General features: G+C 40.9%; 2 protein-coding genes across 3 annotated transcripts in view; one reads left to right on the top strand and one right to left on the bottom strand.

Moving 5' to 3' along the window:
- GRM3 (glutamate metabotropic receptor 3) overlaps positions 1-7,335 on the top strand; it is a 104,342-nt gene extending 97,007 nt beyond the window's left edge. The window contains exon 5 of the mRNA XM_059932862.1: positions 6,957-7,335. Coding sequence (XP_059788845.1) covers positions 6,957-7,030 — 74 coding nt within the window. The 3' untranslated portion in view covers positions 7,031-7,335. The remainder of the gene's footprint in view (positions 1-6,956) is intronic.
- Positions 7,336-14,705: 7,370 nt separating this feature from the next.
- Positions 14,706-24,539, bottom strand: part of ELAPOR2 (endosome-lysosome associated apoptosis and autophagy regulator family member 2) — an 89,290-nt gene continuing 79,456 nt past the window's right edge. Inside the window, exons 21-22 of one of the 2 annotated variants that reach the window (XR_009504880.1) lie at positions 15,501-15,885; positions 14,706-15,263 (exon numbers count right to left, since the gene is read on the bottom strand). Coding sequence is in view for 1 of the 2 variants with exons in the window: in XM_059932860.1 (XP_059788843.1) it covers positions 15,826-15,885 (60 nt within the window). In the remaining variant the exon portion in view is untranslated. Of the gene's footprint in view, positions 15,264-15,430; positions 15,886-24,539 lie in introns of those variants that run through there. The other variant, XM_059932860.1, reaches the window with a different exon arrangement.

The following is a 24,539-nucleotide window of genomic DNA, read 5'->3' as shown; positions in this document are numbered from 1 at the left end:
AATATCTCTGCGCCTAGAGCAGGAAAATGCCTACTCATAATGGAAAAAAAATTTTTAACATGTCTGCCTTACCTGGAATAATCTCAGAGGCTTTGGGAGAGAAACAACTAACCAAGTAAATGTGACCAATTTGTTGGATAATTCACTCCTTCACTGAAGAAACTTTTGTGCCCAGGCTCAGCTCTAGGCACTGGAGATGTGGTAATGAACAAAACAGACCAACTCTACACTCATGGTGCTTGCATTCTAATCAGGCAAGAGAGGGCACAGACAGACAAACCGACAATGCTTAATAACTCAGGTGTTGATAAGTGATGCGAAGAAAATAATATGGGACATAGGCAAATAAGGTGGACTGAGGGTACAGAGAGTTACTGTTTTTATAGAGTGGAAGGAAGTGATAAGGTGACACTGAGCAGAGACATGATGGAAACGAAAGAAGGGAGCCAGGCCGATATCTGGGGGAAAGACATTCCACGCAGAGGGAACAGCAAATGCAAAGGTCCAAAGTTAGAAGAACATCAAAGAGGCCAATGAGGCTACAGGGAAATGAATAAAGGTGAAAGTGACAGGAGACGAGGGCAAAGACGGAGCAGATCTTGTAGGACTTTGGAAGTCACTTTTAAGGACTTTTTTTAAGGACTTGTACTTCTCTGTTGCAAGAACTGAGAAAACACTTGAAGGGTTTCATCGGAGCTGCGGCAAGACCTGACTTTAAAAGCGTGGTTTTGGCTGTGTGGGCAGAATATAAGACAGCGAGCAGGCAGAGACCTCATTTAGCAGGCTACTGCCTAACCCAGATGCTGGTGGCTTAAATCGGGTTGGTAGCAATGGAAGCTAAGACAGTGTGCAGAAGCTGTGGATAACTGGAAGGTGAGGCTGACAGGATCAGCTCCACTAGAAAGAAGGAGCAATGCCTGACATCATTTTATTAGAGTTTAACCCTTTCGGCTTTTGATTTGGACCCCTAGATGTAGTAGCACTTATAGCTCCTATTAGCTGTTTGAGCCTTGGGGTGAATGAGTTTCTGCTCCTCGCCTGAAAACACATTTGGATAGAAAAGAGGGGAAACAGGAGATGTTAAGCTACTAAGAGGATGTGAGAAGAATGAAAAATAGGTAGAATAGTACAAAAAATTCTTGAGTCCTTTTATTTACAAATTATTGTGCATCCAACTCTGGTACTTCTTGGGGGAGGGAAGAGAGAATAAAAGAACATGATTGGAAAGGACAGCATGATGTGGCAACAGTGGACTGAGGTATTAAGTTGAAGACCAAGTGGAATTTCTGTTCATGAGGCAATTAAGTTGCATCGCGGTCTCTAAAAAGGTACACGCCGTATTTTCTCCTCCCATGAATCTTGTCTCCTAAGAAATGAATCACTGAATGAAGAGGTCTTTGCTTTCATTAAGTTCTAACTCCACACTTGGAAACTAAATCTTATGTTTACAGATTTCTATCCAACATCATCATGAATATGATTTCCTCTTAAGACTACTAGTAACAGTTTAAGACAATTACTTTGGTCATAAAGGGGGAAACACCCCCTGAGAATCTAGCCCACTTTTATTAATAATGGATTCTCAGTCTCCCACTGAGAAATCTCTGACATAGCAAGGCTACCAAACAAGTGGCTAGCAGTGTCACATCTGCCCAGACAACATGATCAACACACACACTTCTTTTGAAATGGGACCAAGGGGCCCCAGCACAGGTAAATTAAGGTGATGAGTAAAAAACCAGGTTCAATGACAAAGCAGGAGGACAAGACAACAAATAACGGATGGAAATTGTATTCCATGACCACAGAATTAAAATATCTAAAAAAGCAGACATGCTGGGAGAAATTATTTGGGGTCACCAGGAGCGAGGAAATGGAACAGATGGGAACAGACTGGAATGTCTCTTCTGTTTAAATGTTTGTTTTATTTTTTTCCAAGTCTGATCTATTACACAGAGTAACACACTGATTCTCAGGAACCAAGTCTCAGTCACTAAATTGACTAACAGACTTGGCATCCAAGAGAATCTATTAAATAAATATGTTTAGCATTGATTGAGGGCCCAGTTACTTAGAAAAAATCGGGTCACTTTCTCCAAAGCCTGGCCAGTCTCTGCTTTACTGGTACAAGAAAAGTGGATGTCACGGTGCTAGACAAAGCTGCCACTTGGCTGCATTGATCTCTAAAGCTTCAGCAAGTTTGTGAAGCAAAACATACCTTTTGATGGGTGTGAATGGTCCTTCTGTGGTCAGCTGTGGACCTTATTAGGTCTTTTTCAGCTACCTTCACTTTTCATTTTAAAGAGCAAAAAGTACCACGTTAGCCTAGAGTAACAGCTGCTACTCACCCTCACTCCCAGAAAAGCCAAAAATAAGCCTGCACACCTCTTATTTCTGACAGAAAGGATGATTACAGAAATCTGCCTAACCTCACTTAAGAAAATAGGTTAAACTTATGCCATTAAAAATCTCATGAGAATTTCATTGAAATCATAGAAAAGCTCATCACAAACACACACACGAAAATGACAGCACTTTCCTCTTCCACATATTTTACTACCTTGGGGAATAACAGATGGGCTAATACAGAAGCATATGTAAAATATTTATGAAAGGCAAAGTAATTGAGGTGGTAAACTCATAAAACAGTAATTTCCTCTGCTATATTCAGCAGCATGTACCAAAATGAGAATATTTTTTACATAATAAAAAAATGCACTGGCAAAAGCTACAGATGAAACAGTAAAAGAGAAGCAGAAAAATACAAGTTACAATCCCCTTCAATACACTAAAAAGTGTTTGGGGAAAAAAAAAATAACTGAAGAGTCTTGTGGGGCTTTTTGCTGTTGTTATTCCTTGCAAGAAGACCTTGAATTTGCATTATCTTCCTCTCAAAGAGTTCAGACATTCTAACATAGGGTGTTCCCTTTAATGTCCCTACAAAGCAGGTAGATTATTCCAGGCTATTCTGTAACCTTCCATAATGATGTCCACAGGGTGTTTAGTAGAAGATTATGTGACAATAATAAGCTTGAGGATTTTCCATGTGGCTATCTTTGCAGCCCATGTGCTTCTTACCTACATGGTCAAAATATACCCAATTTTTAAGAACTTAGAATGCAGTGAGCAAGCAAATCATAAGTGCACCCTTAAGAATAGAATTACACTAAATTCCAGAATACTATGGGGAACATCGGAGTAGGTTTCTGATACCATCTTTAAAAGTGCAGGTAGAGAGGGGATTAGACTAGTTCAAGGTCGACAGCAAGGAGCACTGACACACTAATCCCTGGTTCTCCTAGACGTACCCCCGTGACACATCATTCCTCTTCAACCTCTGAAAATGAAAAACCTGCACAGAAATAATAAAACTTGATCCTGGAAAAGATGAAGAGCTTAGTCAAAATGTCAAAGGCAGCATGCCTGCTTTGGGATGCTCACAGCCCCAGCCAGTACTTTGCAGGCGTGGGTGATGGTTGATGCCACCATGTGGCTTGAGAAGCAGAAAGGCCAACCTGCTCCAAAATGAGGCTGCCGAAAGGCCTCACATTTGCTGGTCATTTCTTCAGGATAATAGATTATTTCTTTCTTTAAACTTCTTGGTTCCCCCATTCTTTGAAAGGCAACCATTCATACAATCATTCAGAAAATATTTATACAGCGTCTATTCCATGACCAGCAATAGGGATAAAAGAATGAAAAAGACAAGCAGAGCCCCAGCATACTTTCTAGTCAAGAGTATAAGACGTAAGACACTAAGGAAAAAAAAAAAAGGCAAGGAAAAAACTCAGCTTTAAAATGGGATAACATAACAGAGAGAAACTGGTTGGTTACTTCAGACTAGGTGGCCTGATGACAGTCTTTTTCAGAGGGTGACATTTCACACGTGGATGACAGGAAAGAGCCAGATATGTGATTAAGAGAGGGAAGAACATTCCTGGCAGAGGCAACAGCTATTACAAAAGGCCAGAAACTGAGAAATAGGTATTCTGTGTGTAAGAACAAAAGCAAAAAAGCGTAGGGGCGGGAGCACAGAATTAGGTGAATTCAGAAAGATAGGCATGGTCTGAATCATGCTGGGATGGATAAACCAGAGTAAGGAGAGCACAGAGAGAAGCCACAGGAGGTGTGTAGGTAGGTGACTTCCATTTAAAAATACTCTGGCTACTGTATAGAGAAAGCATTGCCGGGAAGCAAGGGTGGACACGGAGAGCCCAGCAGTGCAGTTATTCCAGTGGCCAAGAGAGAGGGAATGCTGGCCTGGACCGGGGCGCTGGATGCAGAGACAGAAGTAGTTGGAGATGGAGCCTGAGTTGATTGGACTTGAGCGTGGGTTTGACACGCGAGGAGAGACAAAAAAGGAAAGAAGCTTAAATGTTAGACTTTCGGTTGGGATAACTAGCCAGATGGTGAGACCATTCACTGAGGAAAGGAAGACTAAATGGGGACAGGTTAGGGAATCAAAAGTTATGCGTTGGCCACTTGACTTTGAAATGTCTATTAAACAGCCACATGGAGATGCCAAGTAGACAGACAGTTGGTTACAAGGAAGCTGCAGAGAACGCACATAGTGAATGGCCAGGAGCACTCTTGTTTGGGCTCCGTTTCACCTTGTTCTTTCTCTTGCCTTACCTAGCTTTGATGAAGCGAGACTTAGATAAAGTATACTAAGAAGCTTTGCAAAGAATAAATGAATGCCCTCACATTTGGAATTATTATCACTATCACCTTCCATCAAGCATTTATCTGGCACACCCTATGTCTTCATTGTAGAAGTATCAGGAGATGTAGATTATGCCATCCCTGTCCCCCAAGATATTGCAGCTCTTAGTGGGCTCATATTGTAAAAATAAACTGAACCTCATTCTAAAAATGATAAAAGGAAAACATCTCCAAAAGCGTTACCATGTCACAGGACTCCACTGTAACCTTAGGCAGCCACACAGACTTGACTTTATAATTTTCTCACAAACCTAGACAAGTAATCAGTGCAAAACTGAGAGGCTGGAGTTTCCCTAGTTGGGGGCAGTGTCTGCTGAAAGACTTCAGTGTCCCAAAGATGGTGAATATTCCCCCACTTAATGCCATGTAGTATCAAATTTCATACTTAGTTTTTCCTTCGTGTTTAAAGAAATTCCTATGAAAAATGCAATTTCATTGAGCAAGAATATTTCCACTATGATAGTGAACATGAACACTTTAGCATGACATGAAATTAGTTTATCTGATTATGAACCAAGAGCTATGCCCTTAAAGAATGGGACAGGGCTTCCCTGGTGGCACAGCAGTTAAGAATCCACCTGCCGGGCTTCCCTGGTGGCGCAGTGGTTGAGAATCTGCCTGCTAATGCAGGGGACACGGGTTCGAGCCCTGGTCTGGGAAGATCCCACATGCCGTGGAGCAACTAAGCCCGTGAGCCACAACTACTGAGCCTGCGCATCTGGAGCCTGTGCCCCGCAACAAGAGAGGCCGCGATAGTGAGAGGCCCGCGCACCGCGATGAAGAGTGGTCCCTGCTTGCCACAACTAGAGAAAGCCCTTGCACAGAAACGAAGACCCAACACAGCCATAAAAATAAATAAATTAAAAAAAAAAAAACTAATTTGCTTAAATTTAAAAAAAAAAAAAAAAAAAAAAGAATCCACCTGCCAATGCAGAGGACAGGGGTTTGAGCCCTGGTCCGGGAAGATCCCACATCCTGCGGAGCAGCTAAGCCTGTGTGCCACAACTACTGAGCCTGTGCTCTAGAGCCCGCAAGCCACAACTACTGAGCCCGTGTGCCTAGAGCCCGTGCTCTACAAGAGAAGCCACTGCAATGAGAAGCCCGCGCACCGCAACGAAGAGTAGCCCCCGCTCACTGCAACTAGAGAAAGCCGCGCACAGCAATGAAGAACCAAAAGCAGCCAAAAATAAATAAATAAATAAATTTATTTTTTTAAAAAAATGAAAAGAAAAAGAATGGGACAGCTGACGGGGCAGCTTGACCTGGGCTGTGGTCAGGTAGCCAAGAGGATCAGCTCCTCCTGGGCAGAGTGTGTCCAGATGGACAGGTCAAGCGATGGGACATCCTCAGCTCCAAAAGGTAATGTGAGGCCATCGCTAGCTGATTCTCTTGGCCATACAGTTTCATCCTATGGAGGATGGGGCTCCTTGCTTTTGTTCTCATTCAGTAAAAGGAAAAAGCTTTCAGGGCAAAACAGGTATAACTTAACTGTCCCTAGATTTCTCACAAAAACAAAAAACTTTTGTTTAAAACAAGTTCGGAGCTAGGAATTTTATCTAGGAAAACGACAAGCCATAAAAAGAATGAATATATATATCCGTATTATACTCACACCCTGACACTGTCGTCACTATTGTCATTAACAAACAAGAGAATCATCCCTTTGGAATGTCTTCCTGTCTGCAAACTATTATGAAATGGAAGTTCTCAGCACCGCAGCCCTCACTAGAATTTTCACTGAGGTTATCCACTGAACAATGAAAATATAGCAAACCATTCTCTAAGGCAGTGGAGTTCACAGATGACTTACGGCACTACATAGAGACATCCCTGCCCAGAGAGAACAAAATTAATTAAGGTATTGAAAACAGTAATTAATTTAACAGTCTAAGGAAACTGCAGTGAGCTTTCAATTTTGCACACTGTATTTTAACCAGTTTAAAGATTACCAAAGCTAATTTTAAACCCACAAGTGGCTTCTTTCAACAGTGATTATGCTTATCAACTCTCTCCAAGACGTATGACAGTAATGGAGGTAAGTTCCAGGATACAAACTAACTTTGAGCAGAGCACGTTTAGAAAGTTGACCTACTACAGCACTAAATCACCTAGCATTTTCCAAAGCCAAGTTAAAATGAGTTTTTTACTTTTAATAGTGTCTAGGATTATCCATGCCAGTAGCTCTGTGGCCCACTTGATTAATGCAGAATTTTCTGTCCTGCTCTGTTTTCCAGCCTCTGCAAGCACATATGTGCCGACGGTGTGCAACGGGCGGGAAGTCCTCGACTCCACCACCTCATCTCTGTGATTGTGAATTGCAGTTCAGTTCTTGTGATTTTAGGCTGTTAGATGAAAGTGCTCACGTGCAGCTCCGGAATGTGGAAACAGAGCAAAAGAACACCCCTAGTACCTTTTTTTAGAAACAGTACAATAAATTATTTTTAAGGACTGTACAGTATATAGTGACGTGCTAGAACTTTTTAGACTGATTTTAGTGTCCCTATTATTAACAAGTCCCCAGAACATGGAAATAACCATTGTTTACAGAGCTGAGCATTGGTGACAGGGTCTGACAGGGTCAGTCTATTAGAAAATACAGTGGCGATATTAGGTAACTTTTTTCCTATGAAGTTTTTTGTAGGTCCTTGTTGTAACTAACTTAGGATGAGTTTCTATGTTGTATATTAAAGTTACATTATGTGTAACAGATTGTTTTTCTCAGCACAAAGTAAAAAGCATCTGTATTAATGCAAAGATATTGAGAATAAAACCTTCAAGGTTTTCCAGCATGGTGGATAATGGCTTGTACTTTTTTTAATCATTCCAAGTAATTTGAGTATGTTGACTTTAGACCATTTCTACTTTTTAATGTTGGAAGAAATGATCTAACTGTGCTTCTCTTCACATCTAGATACACTGAACACAAGTTGTTACCCTACGAGGGAGTTGGGAGCAGATGTAGCCTTCTTTGCAGATCGCATGATCAGAATTTGACTGACGACAGCATAAATATCAGGGGATTACAGTGGCCAGATGATAATACCCTTGTTGGTTTCTTTAAGCCACATCTGTACGGCAGCCCAGATTTTGCCCAAATATGGCTCTGAGGCAAAGAGAGGGTTTCTCCATCCCTGCATTCGTCTGATTGCAGAGGCTGACCTGCCAGGGGAGGTTTGATGGCTCTCATTTCCCAAAACAACCTTAATTACTAGCAAGGAGCCTGGGAAAGCATCTTGTTATTCCATTGGAAAATCACTCTCATGGTTCAGAGCTGAACGTAGCAACAAAAATGTACATCTTCTTTTCCAGTGCTTTTCCAAAGAACAATGCTCAGGCGTATAGATTTGTCTCTAAACCTGAATATTTTACTAACCTAAATAAAGGAGCAAACAGGGAAAGCACGGATAAGCTAAAACTGGCTCATTCTTACCAGCACTGTCCTATTTCCCCTGGTAAACCCTTGAGTCACAAACCATTGACTAATGTAGAAAAATTCGCTGAGTACCTATCTGCTAGGTCCTGCACCAGATACCATGGACAGAGAACGTATTCGTTTCCTGTAACTCATCTGACAACTTAACACGAACTGGGAGGCTTAGAACAACAGAAACTGACTCTCAGTGTCTTCAGGGCTGCACCCTCTTAGCTGCAGGGGAGAATCCATTCTAGCCCTCTTCTAGTTTCTGGTGGCTGGCAGCTTCCTGACATCAAATCACTCGAATCTCTGCGTCCGCCTTCATGTCGCCTTCTCCTCTGTGTGAGGACACTTGTCATTGGACTTAGGGCCCACCGGGATAATGCAGGGTGATCTCATTTCAAGATCCTTAATGACATCTACAAAGGCCCTTTTTTGAAATGAAGTACCATTAGGATGTGTACCTATCTTTTAAGGGGCCACTCTTCAACCCACGACAGAGAAAAAGATGATTAACACATAGTTCTTGCCTTTAAGAAGCAAGAAGACTGGAAAATATGCTAATGAGGGGACTGCAACTGAGGAAGACTGTGAGAGGAAGGAAGAGGAGGCTATGAGGGACCCCCAGGCTAAATAACCAGGGCCTGGTTAATCAAGACTGGTACGACTTTTAAAATATTCAGAGGGGCTTCCCTGGTGGCGCAGTGGTTGAGAATCTGCCTGCCAATGCAGGGGACACGGGTTCGAGCCCTGGTCTGGGAAGATCCCACATGCCGCGGAGCAACTGGGCCCATGAGCCACAGCTACTGAGCCTGCGCGTCTGGAGCCTGTGCTCCGCAACAAGAGAGGCCGCGATAGTGAGAGGCCCGCACACCGCAATGAAGAGTGGCCCCCGCTTGCCGCAACTAGAGAAAGCCCTAGCACAGAAATGAAGACCCAACATAGAAATGAATCAATCAATAAATCTTAAAAAAAAAAAAAAAAATTCAGAAATAATGAGCAGGTGCATAAAGCCAACAGGACTGGCCTTGAAGGAAATAAAGTGAGGAGTCCTATGTTAGAAATTCTCTTCTTCCTTCTGGATGCATTTGAATCAGCATCCTTATCCATGTGTCCAAAAGTCACCAGACGCTCAAAGACAACAGGGCAAACAGTCTCTAAACTCTCACATTCAAAGAAGAACCTGGACTCGGGGGGCGGGGGGGGAGTGGGGGGGGCGGACTGAGTAACAGATTCAACAGCACTAGATGGGAAAAAAGAAGTCTGTTGCGACGGAAACTGGCAGAAGTGCTAGATAAGTGTACTCAGAACGAGCATCTGCTCAGTATCAAGGCAAAGGCAAGGCTGATGGGAGAGAAAATAAACTCAATCCACTGATGGGATGTGACAGGCTAAGGGAGGCAGTATCAGTTGGGTTGTTCAGAGACACAGGTAATGCCTAAAGTCATCAAATGGATCATGGATCTTTGTAAACAAGACAATTGGGCTGTGGGTGAATCCTGAGTGGGTGTTTCTGAGAGCTGGGTTTTGATCTATGGCCGCTCTATCTCACTCGCTGCCTTTGCACTGAAAGTGCGTTGACCGACAGCTCTCGTCACCTTTTTCTCCCCTGCCTCGTACCGTGTTTTCTATTCAAAAGTGCATCCCCTAACGTGTGATCCCTAGAAGTAATTTTTTCAAGAACTTTCAGCATCTGTATGGAAAATAGCAGCTATAAAATCTTTTTTACATGAGGCATTTCAAACAAATAGGTTTTGGATTGATTTTTTTTTAACTCCAGTAATGACATTTCATTCCCTCAGAATATAAAACTCACTGAGCCGATCCATCTTTTCAAAGACATCCTGAATTTAAGGAACTCAAGCAGAATGGTCTATCCCTCTCATAAGAAACATAGCAGAACCTAATGATATGGTTGATTATTGTTGGATTCCTGAGAGTTTACCGTTTCTGGAATGCTCCATGTCCTCTCTAGTTCAAGTATTAATAGATTCTCTTGCGCACTCAGCCTTCTCATGGTAAAATAAAAAGGTCCCATTTTCAAAGTGTGAGGCAAGTGGTTTGCAGACCACACAGAGGACAGATTAGGAGAGTGCCTGAAAGGAGTTAATTCAGCCAGTGTACCCTTACAGTACGCACCCCACACTGCCCCTCAGCTCGCCCCCTCTTTATCCACGCACCCACCATGAGGGTTCTGGGTGCCAGAGCTCTTTAGCAAAGGGCTAGAAACACGGAGAAGCCAAGAAAAGTGAGGCGCCAGGAAGATGGAACATCAGTATGAATTCTAACCTTCACAGCCCTAATAAGGCCCAAACCCATGAATAAGGCAGTTATCGCTCCTGTTCTGTGACAGAAAGCTTAGATTTGCACAGTTCTCACTGGTTGGACTCATTCATTTAAGCCAAGCAATGGTAATCTGAAATCAGCCATCTGAGATAAAGGAAATATTACTCCCCTCCAAACCAAATTTACCAATATCCACAAGCTATTTTAGACAGGGCGCTTCATCCAAGAGTCACCGTTAATAAGATGAGGAAAATTCCAGCAAATGAAAAGCCAAACTGGGACATTTCGTTCAAGGTGACTGGAGGTCTGTTTCTTGAACCATCAATCACTGAAGGAATCCTACGTGTCTTTTGCAGCTCAGTCAGTCTTAAAATAGGATTTGGTAAATGTGTGTGGACTGAGGGGTGCGCAGCCTGAACACATGCAATGGACCCTTCCAGGGCTGGCAGGGGACCCTCTCCAGCACCAGAGCTCAGGAATCTAGGCTGACACTACATGCATCAATATACACTACTTCCATATAGTTACTTGAAATAAATCTGTACGTAAGATTGAATATTATCTCCAAATCCAGTTACCTTGGCAACAAATGTTATAGAAACCACAATGAGAAAAGGCTTTTAAATCATTGTGCTGGTTGACTTTGAACAAACTCACTTGTTTTAGTTTTATCATTTCCTAATCAATATCCACAATCAAGTCCCAGAACTATAAAAGGAACTCAGAAGAGTACCTAGCTTGGTCACCTGGTGGGTAATTAAATCATCAAGGGAGGGTGATGGGTTATTTTTTTCTTGATCCTCTCTAGAGACTTGAGAAACTTTGAAGGTATAAACTCCTAAAGGGCAAAAAATCTGTGCAGATTCTTCCAAATAGTTTTGTTTGTGGGGTGTAGTGACTAAAACCAGTGGTCAACAAACCACGGCTCACAGGTCAAATCCTAGCCTAGCATCTGTTTTTATAAAACCTGTGAGCTAAGAATGCTTCTACATTTTTAAATAGTTGGGGGAAAAAATCAAAAGAAATGTAACATTTCATGACAAGTGAAATATAAATGAAACTCAAATTTCCATGTACATAAAGTACATTTCTTTGAATGCAGCCGCACCCATTTGTTTATATATTGTCTGTGGCTGCTTTCATGCTACAATGGCAGAGTTGAAGAGCTGCAACAGAGACCACATGACCTGCAAAGCTGAAAATATTTACTATCTGACCCTTTCCAGAAAAAGTTTACTGGCCTCTGATCTAGACAATTGCAATAGTAACATCAGTTAATATCAATTGCAATAGTAGTATCAATTAATTTTCAATTATTCGTCCCTGTCTTTTACTTCCTTCATTTATGACCCTAAAATGAACTCATCTGAAAATGTTAAACCAAAATAAAATCCAGCAAGAGTGTAATCTCTGGCCAGTTACTGTGAAGGTGAACTCCATTTTAGCATCCAAGGAATAAGTCAGGTGTTAGGATTATTTTCAGTTTACTCCCCTTGAGTCCTTTTCTTTAGGGTGACCTTAATTTAGGACTTGGGCATGTAAACCTGAGATAATGTTCATGGTCAGTAGAAAATAGATGTGAGGATATGTAAGTCCTCTGAAGAAGTTCTACTCTATACATCTTTACTGTCAAAAGGTAAATGTGAGCAATACACTGACAAAAGGTAAACATGCCAATACAATGAAAAAAATGTAATGGAAAGTGTCTTGACTGTGTTGAGACCTGAGTTCAAGGATGAGGACTTTTGAGACAGAATCAGATCAAGGAATGGGCCAGATGAGGCAATTTATACTTTTCACCTACTAAAACATCTTGATTCTTCTGTATTGAAGAAATGCAAACTGGTCCTGTCTGCACTGAAGTAGACAGCACTCTTAAGTGATAATAAAAACTCTAATGCAACTGGAAACATCCATGAATAGATAAACAAAGTGTAATTCCACCATTCAGTGGACTATTACTCGGCAATAAAAAATAACTACTGCTACCCACACCAACATGGATGAAACTCAGAATCATTATGCTGAAGAAGCCAGACATAAAAGACGACACTCCTGCCTGACTTCATTTATAAAAAATCCAAACTAAGCTGTAATGGTTAAAAATCAAATCAGGGGCTGCCTGGAGGCTGGAGGTGAAAGGAGAAATGAAGGCTGTATGAAATCTTTGGGTGTGGTGAAAATGTTCTGTATGTTGATTATAGTAGTGATGTAACAGGTATATAAAACTTTCAAAACTCGTATTGCACATGTTTAATGGATGGAGTTTATTGTTTGTATATCATTCCTCAGTAAAGCTGATTAAATACCACTCATGCAGACCTAAAAATAAATAAATAAATAAAATAAACTTGCCAATAAAATCAATTTCCCACCCTGACTCGCAGGAAATTTACTTTCGTTAGGAAGAGAGAAATGATCTGCATATTAGCCTCCCATTAGGAATGACCGCGAGTCACAGGAAGTAGCTCTACTGACACATGTCAGATGACAGTTGACCAGATCTGTCTTGAAGAACTAGAGTCAATCGATGACCCACCACCATGGAACCTGGAGACCCCAAATGGCAAATAACTAGACCCAAGCAATTGTTCAACATAACCATTTAAACCACCTTTTCTCTCCTGGGGAAGAAAATAATGACAAAAATCTACACAAAAATACTATGAAACATTTTTAATCCCGGAAAGGACTTGATTACTGGTAACCAAAGAGGGGAAAAGTCAACAAGAATAGAATCCAATCTTTTAAATCAAGTGAACACATATCAAACTGCTCAACATTGTTAAATGGCATGATATAATTTATCCATAGAAGACATAGTCTCATTCAGTGGAAAGCTGATTTAAATGTTTTGACAGAGCACTAAGAGATATTATAGGTAACAGTTGACTTAATGGAGTATTTAAGCCTTCAAAACTGCCTTTTAGAAAAATAACAAATAACTTCTTCTACCACTTAGAGGGGAAAGGAAATAACAACTGTCAGTTAAAAATCATAGAAACGTGATTAATTTGTTTATGCCTTTCAACATTCCACTGAGCTTTGCAAAGGCAAGACATAAAATTAAAGTGAGTTTTATAGCCAGGATTGATCTGAATATTTTCCTCACAATATTCCTTCTGTCATACTTCTTCAGGGCTTGGAATAAAATGACAACCCACTGGGATCCAAAGGAAAAAGTCAGCTCTTTCCAAAGATGGGACTGAGCTGCCAAAATCTATTTTATATCTAAAATTAGAAATAAAATAAATATATCCTTGAATACCAACTATATTTTCAGAGAGTTCATTAAAATTTAAGGCATTTTTGACACATCAGAGATTTTAGTCCTGTGACAGGAGAAGAAAGAAGCTACCTGGGAGCAAATCCCAATTATCTCTACGGCTTGGAACATACATGTTGAGCACAGCAAAGATGAAGAGAGAGGTGACAGGTGACTGTGCGGAAACTTCCTGACTCTGTCCAGTCTGTATGACTTTGCCAGGGTTCCTCTAAAAGGGTGCGCTTCAAGTGTATTTTCATTCTTCTGTTTAAATTTTGATCAAGATGGGGAAAGGCTCATCAGCACTGTTGGCAGGACAAAAATGAGCAATGCCAAAATAATTTCTTCGTCATAATAAAATTTAAGAAATTAAACGTGGAAGACGTTTATGTAAAGCAATGCCCTCCGTGAATTTCACAACGAACAATAAAACAATGGCAACCTCACCTATACTCACGAATCCAACAGTAGTGATGTACACAAAACAAACATTCATTCAACAATAACAGAATGGTCCAGTGTTTTACCCACCAGTCAGATAAATTCGATTATTTATTTTTGTCTCATTTGCCACAAAACTAAGGACGACCTGCTGAATCAAAAGTTACAAGTCATACCTCATTGACAGACTTGGGGCAAAATATTCAACAAACCCTGCCCCTATGCCCTGCCTCTCTCGGCCAATCACCAGGCTTTTAAAAAATCTGGATTAAAACCTATAAAGATCACTGTTTATTGGAAACAAACCAGAGCACCTTAGATTATAAATGGTCAGGAAACTCCCCTCTTTCCCACTTCTAAAACAATTAAGTTTTACACAAAATTGGTCAAATCCAGCTTCATTCAAACTTCTTTCAACCAACAATATTTAAGTCGCACTAATACCAATATAACCTGTCCATCACAGGAAATATCACAATTACCTGGATCATTTTTGAATAAGAGCAACAACACTTATTTCATAACTGCTTATGGGACAACCACATTCTTATTCTGAATACAGTTATATGCAATTTTCTAAAATTTAATCCCTGCCTTGCTAACTTAAAAAGGAAACTTCCATGGAAGTCATAATCCTTAAAGTCTTTAGCAGGAAAATAAGCATATAACCTTTGATGCTTGACATAGGGTAAATGTCCCACTGTTATTTTCTGGAGACCATGAAATTATCCCAATACCTTTGTACAGTTGTCTGTACTTATAGACAAGCCAGCCCACTTCCTTCTCATGATTTTGCAAGTGATTTGATAAACAAGCTTTCCTACTCATTCCAAATTATACTTCAAGTATTACATAAATTGTTTCAAGCCATTTGACTTTTATAATAGTGTCAGCTTGTTTGTATCAGTGGAAAGTCAAGGCTTCTCCTTGTCCTTTATTTATTTATTTATTTATTTATTTATTTATTTATTTATTTATTTATTTTTAAGAATCCCACTTTCAGTCAAGCCCTTCTTACCAGTTCCAACAAGGATGGAATTTCAAAGGCGATTATAAGTTAGATAACCCAAGCACATGCTGACTCTTCATTAAGAATTACTGCTTACTTAGGCTTCTGAAATCAACAAGGATACCCTATGGAAAAATGAAAAATCTATTGTCTTTCTTTGTTCACCATTTTTAATAGAAAACATGTTTTAAGGTCTGTCAGGAAAATAAATAATGGGAAAAAATAACTGTACCTTAAAAATTTTTTCAAATCTTCCCCAAAATATAAACAAAGACAAGACATAAATGGGATCACAACGCATATGCTCACATCAGCCCTCCAAACACACTTTTTATGTAGAATTCATAAAGAAGAAAAGTTACCCATTAATTATATGGCATGCATCAGCAGTGCACCGGTGGGCTTAACCTTGGTTCTGAGTTATTTGTATATACAGATACATCTCTTCCTGAGTTGAGCTTCATCTTCAGTTGAGACTCAAAACATTTGCTTTCTTATTTTTGGCAAGACACTTGACCATGTTATAAGGCAATCTAACATTTCAACCTCCTTCCCTTTTCAGCGGCATGGCCCTCCTCTGTGACATCACCAATGTGCCGGATACGAGGACAGGCTCTAAACTATGGTCCTGTAAAACTAGAGAGCAGGTTTCTTTGTTCATTAGTCTGAAGGCTACAGCACTGTCTTTCATATATTTGGAGATCTTGAGGATTTCAGTTGAACAGATTCAAAATGGTCTTCTTTGTCCTATGGGGGAAAAAATATTAAGACAAAATCAACTCACTAAAATTCCAATAAGATTTTAGGATCTTACATATCCAGAAAGTAAGTTCTGAAATCATTTTAATCTATGTACCTGCCACTTGTAATTAGGATTTTACATTTAAAGGAGGGTGGCAGATATAAAACAGATAGCATGCCTACCCTGAAGGATACCTTTTTTTAAACTTTTTATTTTATATTGGAGTATAGTTGATTAACAATGTTGTGTTAGCTTCAGGTGTACAGCAAAGTGATTCATTTACACATACACATGTATCTATTCTTTTTCAGATTCTTTTCTCATTGAGGTTGTTACATAATATTGAGCAGAGTTCCCTGTGCTATACAGTAGGTCCTTGTTGGTTATCCATTTTAAATATAGCAGTGTGTACATGTCAATCCCAAACAGATGTCCAGGGGATAAGACACACAATCCAAAACAGAAGCAAACACATGACTGCAATAGACACCAAAAGATGAAGCTGTGATTCTTGTGAAGAAATCACTGAGACCCATGCAAGGGGGATATTTGATCCGGGTGCTGAAATAGATGACCTATCCATGCAAATTGTAGATAGTAAACTAAATATTCTCAAGATAACACAGGGTAAATAATAAGAAAAAAGGAGAGGAGATAACACCAATAAGACACAAGATCATTTGGGTTCACTGATATGTTTTAGGAAAATCTTTGGGAATCATGCCTACTAAAGATATTAAAGACAAGTAATCTCGGATAATAAATCAAAATTTTAATGCAAATATATCATTGCTGGCATTTGTTATATAATACATTCAAAATGTAGCCTGTTAAGATAAATTATTCTTCTTTAATGGGGAAAAAGAGAAATAAGAGGTGAGGTTTCTCCCAATGTTTTCACTGTTAGACAAAGCTCTCCGAAGGCTGCTGGAATGGGGTGGGGGAACTATGCTGTTGAAGAGAATAAAGATGAAGAGAACTAGGATTATTTTTAAAATAAAAGAAATATGAGGCAGATCAGTCCTGGGTGCACATGGATGTGTGTCTAAAGCAGAGAAGTGAAATGAGAAAAAAATAGGAAATAGATATTGAGTATCTGTCAGGAAGAATGAGGTTGCTGTTGTGTCTTCTCTCATTTGAGTGGAGAAATCAGAGACTTCAGATCAATTTAAGGCCACATGGTCAGGATTACAGAAAAAAATCACAGCATGAACACCAGCATATCCCATTTCCCTGCCTCTGCTGAGATGACAAGCCCCTGGGAGAGCAGCCTGCAGATCACAGCGCCCTAACCCACTGGCTCTGGGAGAGCCTGCCTTCAGTCTCATGTTTACCAGCTCTAATTTTCTAGGAATAACCATCGATAATTCAAGTACTTATTAAGCACCCATGTGTTACAGGAACAGGACTAGACTTTATGGGATACAAAACGTCTGCCCTCAAGGAGCTCACAGTGTATTACAGGAAAGAGTGTTAGAGTATCAGCCATGAACTATAAGAGAAAGCTGAGCTTTTCGTGGCCCTGCCTTGAGAAGATTTGATTCAACTTGTTCTTCAGGAAGGGGAGGCAGAGACCTGTTGGTTATCCTCAAGGTAATATTTCAAGTAAAACACTGAAAACAGTCATGTTATTAGGGCTTCATAGGGCTTTCGTTACCATGTCCTCTGTGCTCTGTGTTCACATGGGATTTTGCTCCTATGGCTGATGTGGTGGGATATATACCCGCGCACGTGTGTGCGTGTGTGTGTGTGTGTGTTTGTGTGTGTGTAGTTAACACTACTAACTGACTGGGACATCCTAACGGCAGGAATTGTATCTTGTTCACTTTTTAATTCCCATAATATGACCCAAGGCCTAGCACATGGTTGGTTGTCAATCAGTGGCTGTGAAAATGTACTGAAACACCATCATGCAGAAGGAAAAAACCTGGATTGGAACTCAGAATACATGGTTTCTAATTCCTATCTCACCCTCTCTTGGACAAATAAGTGAACCTCTCTAGGTCTCAGTTTACTCATGCATTAAATAAAGATGCCATACAAAATGATCTTTTTAAGCTCTAAATTCAAGAATCTACTCAAAATCCAACTTCTCCCAGAAGCTTCTCCTTAGCTTGTCACTAGTCACCTAACTGTACTCCGTTCTCTTCTGTACTCCAAGAGACCCTACTCAATACTCTTGTCATACCGGATGATCCTGTGTATGTGGGTTGTGTGTGTGCATGAATGTGTGTGTTTGATGTGCATGTGTCTTCCATCAATAAACTAGCCTCTGAGATTAACTGTGTCTAATATGACATCTCACCAAAACCCGGTGGAGTGTCTAACAGATAGTATCCCATAAATGACTGTGACGTGAACAAAAGAAAAAGGAAAAAAATCAACTGAAGATATTTTTTAATTGTTAAGAAAAGTCAAGTAAAGTAAATCTATAAATGAAACCCCACAAATCCAGTGCATAAGGAAATACCAAAGAAGTATGGCCTTTAGAACATGAATAAGGATATATATAAGACAAAGTGAACCTTACTTGACACAGTACTTAAGAAATTTATAAATTTTTTTGCTCCATGAAATCATATGTAACATTTTTAAAAGTGGGACACACATAAAAAAAATTTAAAAATAAAAAGTAAAAAAAATGTTAAAAGTGGGACACAATAAAACTTGTACAATGGCATTCATAGCAGCTTTATTCAGTCAAACACTGGAAATAGCACAAGGGTCCATCAAAAGGAGGACAGATGAACAAACGTGGCAAATCCATACAACAGAATACTCCTCCTCCACACAGAGGAATCTGCTACAGATTAACACAACAAGGCGGATGAATCTCAAAAAGATTTTTCTGAGTGGAAGAAAACTTACACAAAAACTACACACTCTGTCATTACGATTATGTGAAGTTCTGAAACAGGCAAAACTAATCTATAGTTTTAAAAGTTCATCACAATAGCTTCCCTTGGGGGATGGGGATTGAGTATACATATAAGGACATGAGTTTACTTTCAGACATCAGACTAATGTTCTATATCTTCACAGGATTTAGGGTTACACAGGTATATTCATTTCTCAAATTTCATCACATCGTGTATTTGTGAAATATACATTTCACTCTGTAAACATTTTGCCTTTAAAAAAAACTTAAAATATTGAATTCTCTCATCAATTATATGTAAACTGAAGTGTTTAGGCATCAAATGTATTGAAGTCTGAAACTCACTTTGGAACACATCAAAAAAAAGAAGACAGATCAATAAATGGATAGAGGGATGGAGAGGTATGTAATAAAGAGTAAGATTTAGGTGGTGGATATATGGTTGTACCACTGCACAATCCCTTCAACTTTTCTGTAATACTTCAAATTTTCATCTTAAAAAATGAAAAAAAAAAATCATTACATTGACTAAAATTGCTATTCAAAATAAAATGTGGCACACTGAACCTTCTCAGGGAGAAAAGTTCTACCCTCCCTGTTTCCTGTAACTGTTTCCAAGAATCTCTTCAAGCTTTCACTTCTCTGGCTATAATATAACAACAGAAGAGGTACTGTAACAGGAGGAAACACTTAATGGTTTAGGTAGTGCTCATAATGCCCACTTATTCTTTTAGATTCAGCTCAGAGATGACTTTCCCTTAAATGCATTCCCTGGCACCTAAAGGCTCCCTTCATTGTTAGATACCACCCTTACAAATAGGGAATCAAACACATATATATGGAATCTAAGAAAAAAAAAAAAAGGTCATGAAGAACCTAGGGGCAAGACGGGAATAAAGACACAGACCTACTAGAGAATGGACTTGAGGATATGGGGAGAGGGAAGGGTAAGCTGTGACAAAGTGAGAGAGTGGCATGGACATATATACACTACCAAACGTAAAATAGCTAGTGGGAAGCAGCTGCATAGTACAGAGAGATCAGCTCGGTGCTTTCTGACCACCTAGAGGGGTGGGATAGGGAGGGTGGGAGGGAGGGAGACGCAAGAGTGAAGAGATATGGGAACATATGTATATGTATAACTGATTCACTTTGTTATAAAGCAGAAACCAACACACCATTGTAAAGCAATTATACTCCAATAAAGATGTTAAAAAAAAAAAAACAAACAAATAGGGAATCACAAGATCACACCAGGTGAAAAGTCTAAGTCAACTTGTGATGGAAGATAGTTTTTCATGGGCCTCCTGTGTTTCTGCATGTCTTATGAAAAGACACTGATAGTCCTTTATTCTAGGTGATTTTCCAAAGATGTTTCTATAACAGCCTTGGATGATACAGATAAAGTCTCCTTCTAGAATAAAGGAAACGTTTGCTTACAACCCAGAAAGCTACAGATATTGTCTTTCCCTGTGGAGCAAATGGCAGACATATGTCGGGCCAATTATAAAAGACTCATGTTCTCCAAGCCAGTTTCTCTACAATAACATAACCCACTCTGTATACAGGCGTCATCTAGTGCACTTCATTGTGTGGGAGATGAGCTTGAGGAACCAATACAAATGCTGTGATTTTGGCCAATGCTAATGCTGTGAGTAATAAGCTGTGTTTTGTCTCTGACCCAGAAGACTCATTCCATCTTCTAAAGTGTCTAGGAAACTATGGCGGGCTCATTTGTTGGCCAGTAAGTAGAGTGCGATTTCATTACCTTCACAGTTCTTCGTTGTTTTGCCGATGAGAAGAGGAAGTTAATAAAGACATTTCTAGAAGAGAGCTTCACACTCTGGTTAACAAGATTTAAGGACAGTCCCTGAGAATTGGGAACAAACATGCTGACCACACTGTATGGCAAACAAGGCAATAAAACAGTCCTCTGTCTTCTTGCCTGGAAATGAAGAGGAACTGGGGAGCTGGTTGTGGGCTGAGTACTGGGAAGTGGGTTCAAAGAGTTCACAGTTCAACGACTGGAAGGTGTTAATTCTCCTCTGGCAGGAGGACAGCCTCCCAGGCAGGCTCAGGTGTGCCTCATAGGAGCAACTAGCACTAAAAATCATCCCAACAAGAGAAGAAGGTTTCACCCCCTCTCAAACAACGGTTCCAGAAACATGCACCTACGATAAGCATTAAAGAGAAAATGGAAACCACTTATGGGGAGAAACCAGGTGAAGTGCTAGAATTGTGGCTGGTTCACTTTGGAGATGATGTGGCAGGACTCAGTGATTGTTAAGAATGGAAACAGGGCTTCCCTGGTGGCGCAGTGGTTAAGAATCTGCCTGCCAATGCAGGGGACACAGGTTCGAGCCCTGGTCCGGGAAGATCCCACATGCCGCGAAGCAACTAAGCCCGTGCACCACAACTGCTGAGCCTGAGCTCTAGAGCCCACGAGCCACAACTACTGAGCCCATGTGCCGCAACTACTGAAGCCTGCGCACCTAGAGCCCGTGCTCTGCAACAAGAGAAGCCACCGCAGTGAGAAGCCCACGCATTGCAACGAAGAGAAAGCGCGCCCGCAGCAACGAAGACCCAACGCAGCCAATAAATAAATAAATAAAATTTAAAAAAAAAAAAAAAAGAAGAAGAATGGAAACAGCGGGGCCATCCTAGGGCTCAACGCTGCTGGCACTCTATCCTGCCAACTTCAGATCCACCCAAAGATGCAGTAAAAGGTCTCAGAGGTTTTGCAGCGGGTCCTCACCACAGTTACAGAGCCATGGCTTCCTCTGGGGCTCTTTTGGAGATGAATTCCCACAGGAAAACTTAGTGAGGCAGTGACCACTACTGGGGCTCTTGCTGCCTCAGATTGGGTTTATAAGGTGGAAGATGGTCACTGGAGAATGAGAAACTGACCCCCAAACATCTAGATAAGTTAGTATGGTCAGGTTTACCCGGGAAATGTCCCTTATCCTTTATATTTAAACCAGGCATTCCCTTAAATCTGACAATGGAGCAAGAAATGAGGTGAATTCCCTTTTAAAAAGACTCCAGTGTGTGAGTCAAGCCCAAATCAACAAAAGAACGTAAGACCTGCAGCCTTCGGCACAGTCAGGCTGGCTGTGACTTCTGAGTCAAAAGGTCCCCAAAGCTGAAATAGATGATGTCAGGAATGATGACCTTGCCTTTCAACATAGAACTTTGAACGGATCAAAAACACTGGCAGTGTGGCTGGCTCGTGAGCAGCTGCTGGAAAACAACTGCAAATGCAAAGCCTTGCTGCTGTCACACAGACTCCCATTCCCTCTTCACCTTTAACCCTTCCTTCCCCAACTACGCTGACTTTGCTGCCTTAAGGAAAAAGATGATTAGGGGAAGGACCAAGTTTTCCTGTCACCAAGAGTGACTGCAGACCATAAACACCCATCTGAGACTGCAAGGGAGCCTGGGGAAGGGGAGGGACTCAAACATTTCTGACTCTGCTTGTTGCAGGCACCGAAGTCACCATCCTAACTGAACGTGTCAGAGGAAAAGGGCCTGAAAATTCAACTAATGGGGTTCAAGCTAGGTTCGCAGTGGGGGAGGGAAAATAATGTGACCTTGCGTGAAGGGTTCTGCATGCCCATTCAAGATGCCGTTGTTGCGTTACATCTGAATCTATAGTAGGAATTGTTGGTATGTGCTTGTTCTTCCTTATCTCATAGGCACCAGAAGACAATCCCCTGGTCAAGAGCAGCCACATGAAGAGAAGGGCAACTCGGATACTTACCCCAAGCGTTGCCAACTCCTCTGCCATGTGCAACAAATGTGTGAGTCAGAATTGCACACAAGTTCCTCTACCTTCTGATGCCTAAAGTTGTCACTATATAAATGATGTCCTGTTGGTGTCAAGTCAGAGGTCTCAGTCTCAACAGCCTTGCCTGTGTTATCAGACCTGCCAGCAGAGATGGCTGATAAACCCTCACAAAATTCAGGGAGCTGCCAACTAAGTAAAGATTCTTGAGACTAGGTGGGCAGATGTGCAATGCTTTATCTATCTTCCAGTCGAGAAAAAACAGCCCAGCACCTTACTGCACTCTGCTGTTGGACACAGTATGGTATCACTTGAGTAGTCTACTTGCTGTCATATCAGCTAATCCACAAAGTAGTATCTTTTGAGTTAGGCCCAAGCCAACAGGCTGTATTATCAACTGCCCAGCAAGGTGAGTAATGCTCTCTACCTTGTGGCCTCACAGCCCTAATGACCACTTTATGATACAATTCTTTGCGATTAATGATTTTGTCAATTGGAGACTGTGGCAGTGGGAAGCAGTCTTCCCTCAGAGGCACCCTTTGGGGTTTTAGACTCATCACCTTGATGTGGCCACCATGTACATATAGCCCTTTTGAAAAAGCAGCTATTAGCCTGTTACTGAGCTCTTGTCAAAACTGAATGCCATTACCACACACACTTTGGGACTCTATAGCCTGATAGTCCCACTCTTGGTAGGTCAACAAGGTGGGAAGCGTCCAATAAGTCTCACTTGTCAAATATGAATGGTATATTCAAGAATACAACTGGCCTGACCCAGCAACATCTCAGCCTCACATGAAAATATGGCAGCAGACTCTTTGAGAGAAAGGTTATCCCCTACTCCTCTGACCCAAATGAAGCCACTGGCTCCGTGGGATCCTTGGTTCACCGAAGTTCTACTTCATGCCTGGGCCTGGTTCACTGATGTTTTGGTTGAGCTGAAACCCAATGGTGTCCACCACCCGCTGCAGCTGTCCAACTTCAGCACAAATATGCGTAACTGAAAACCAACAAGACTGCCTGGCTCACTAGCCAGAACCCAAAGCCCTTCTCATAGCTATGGCCAATACTTCTTCTGATAAACCTTGTTATATTTCTACTTACTCTTGAGCTATTGCCAAGATTTAATAGCCATTGTCAACAAACTATTTGGTCTGCCATTTGGAAAACCACTGACTCTTAACCTCTCTTTGGGGCAACAAATCTTAGCTGTTGATCAAATCATCTGGGTCACTTAGGTAGATGCCCATCCTCTGAAAAGGCCAAACAGAGTTAAGCACCTTATAGAGACTGCACCAGACAGATTGCCACAAACCCTACACAGCATTTGAATCCTGTCCAGCATGGCAATAAATCTGCCTTCACAGACTGAGCACAAAGTGAAGGGTTCTATTTTTCTGACGCAGAGGTTACCACAGCATGCAAGACTTGGGAGTCACACCAAAAGCTGACCAATATTTCCCTGACAATTGATTAAATCAGACCTCTGATCACCTCTTGGGGCTATCGGTGGTGCCTCATCACTGTTGACACCCATTCGGGTCATGGTGTTGCTGTTCCAGAGTGACTGGCCAACTCCAGTCACACCACCGTGGCCCTTGAAAAACATCTGTTTAATGTTTGTGGTTTTATGGACCATTTGCAGCCTAACAGTGGTGTCCCTTTTTTTTTTTTTTTTAAATCACAAAAGCTACCAGAACAATGGACTGGGAGTAGAGGTATTAGTGGACCTTCCACACTTCCTACCACTGAAAGGGAGCATTGATCATCGGAAGAGCCTTCTCAAAAACTGACTCAAAAAGATTTCTGCCTCTATCTCCCTCACCTCCTCCTGGTCCACACATCTTAGTAAGGCAGTTCAGTTACTAAATATGGCTATTTCCAGAAAGGGATTAAGAGATTATCTCCTCTTGGCTGCTTCATAGATAATTATTAGTAAAAATATATAATAAGTAAGAATATATCAATACAACCTACATAAGATTATATACCTATAT

Source organism: Balaenoptera ricei, chromosome 9, assembly GCF_028023285.1.
Source record: "Balaenoptera ricei isolate mBalRic1 chromosome 9, mBalRic1.hap2, whole genome shotgun sequence".
NCBI lineage: Eukaryota > Metazoa > Chordata > Mammalia > Artiodactyla > Balaenopteridae > Balaenoptera > Balaenoptera ricei.
Note: the sequence above shows the minus strand (reverse complement) of the source record. Positions and strands in the feature narration are given on the sequence as shown.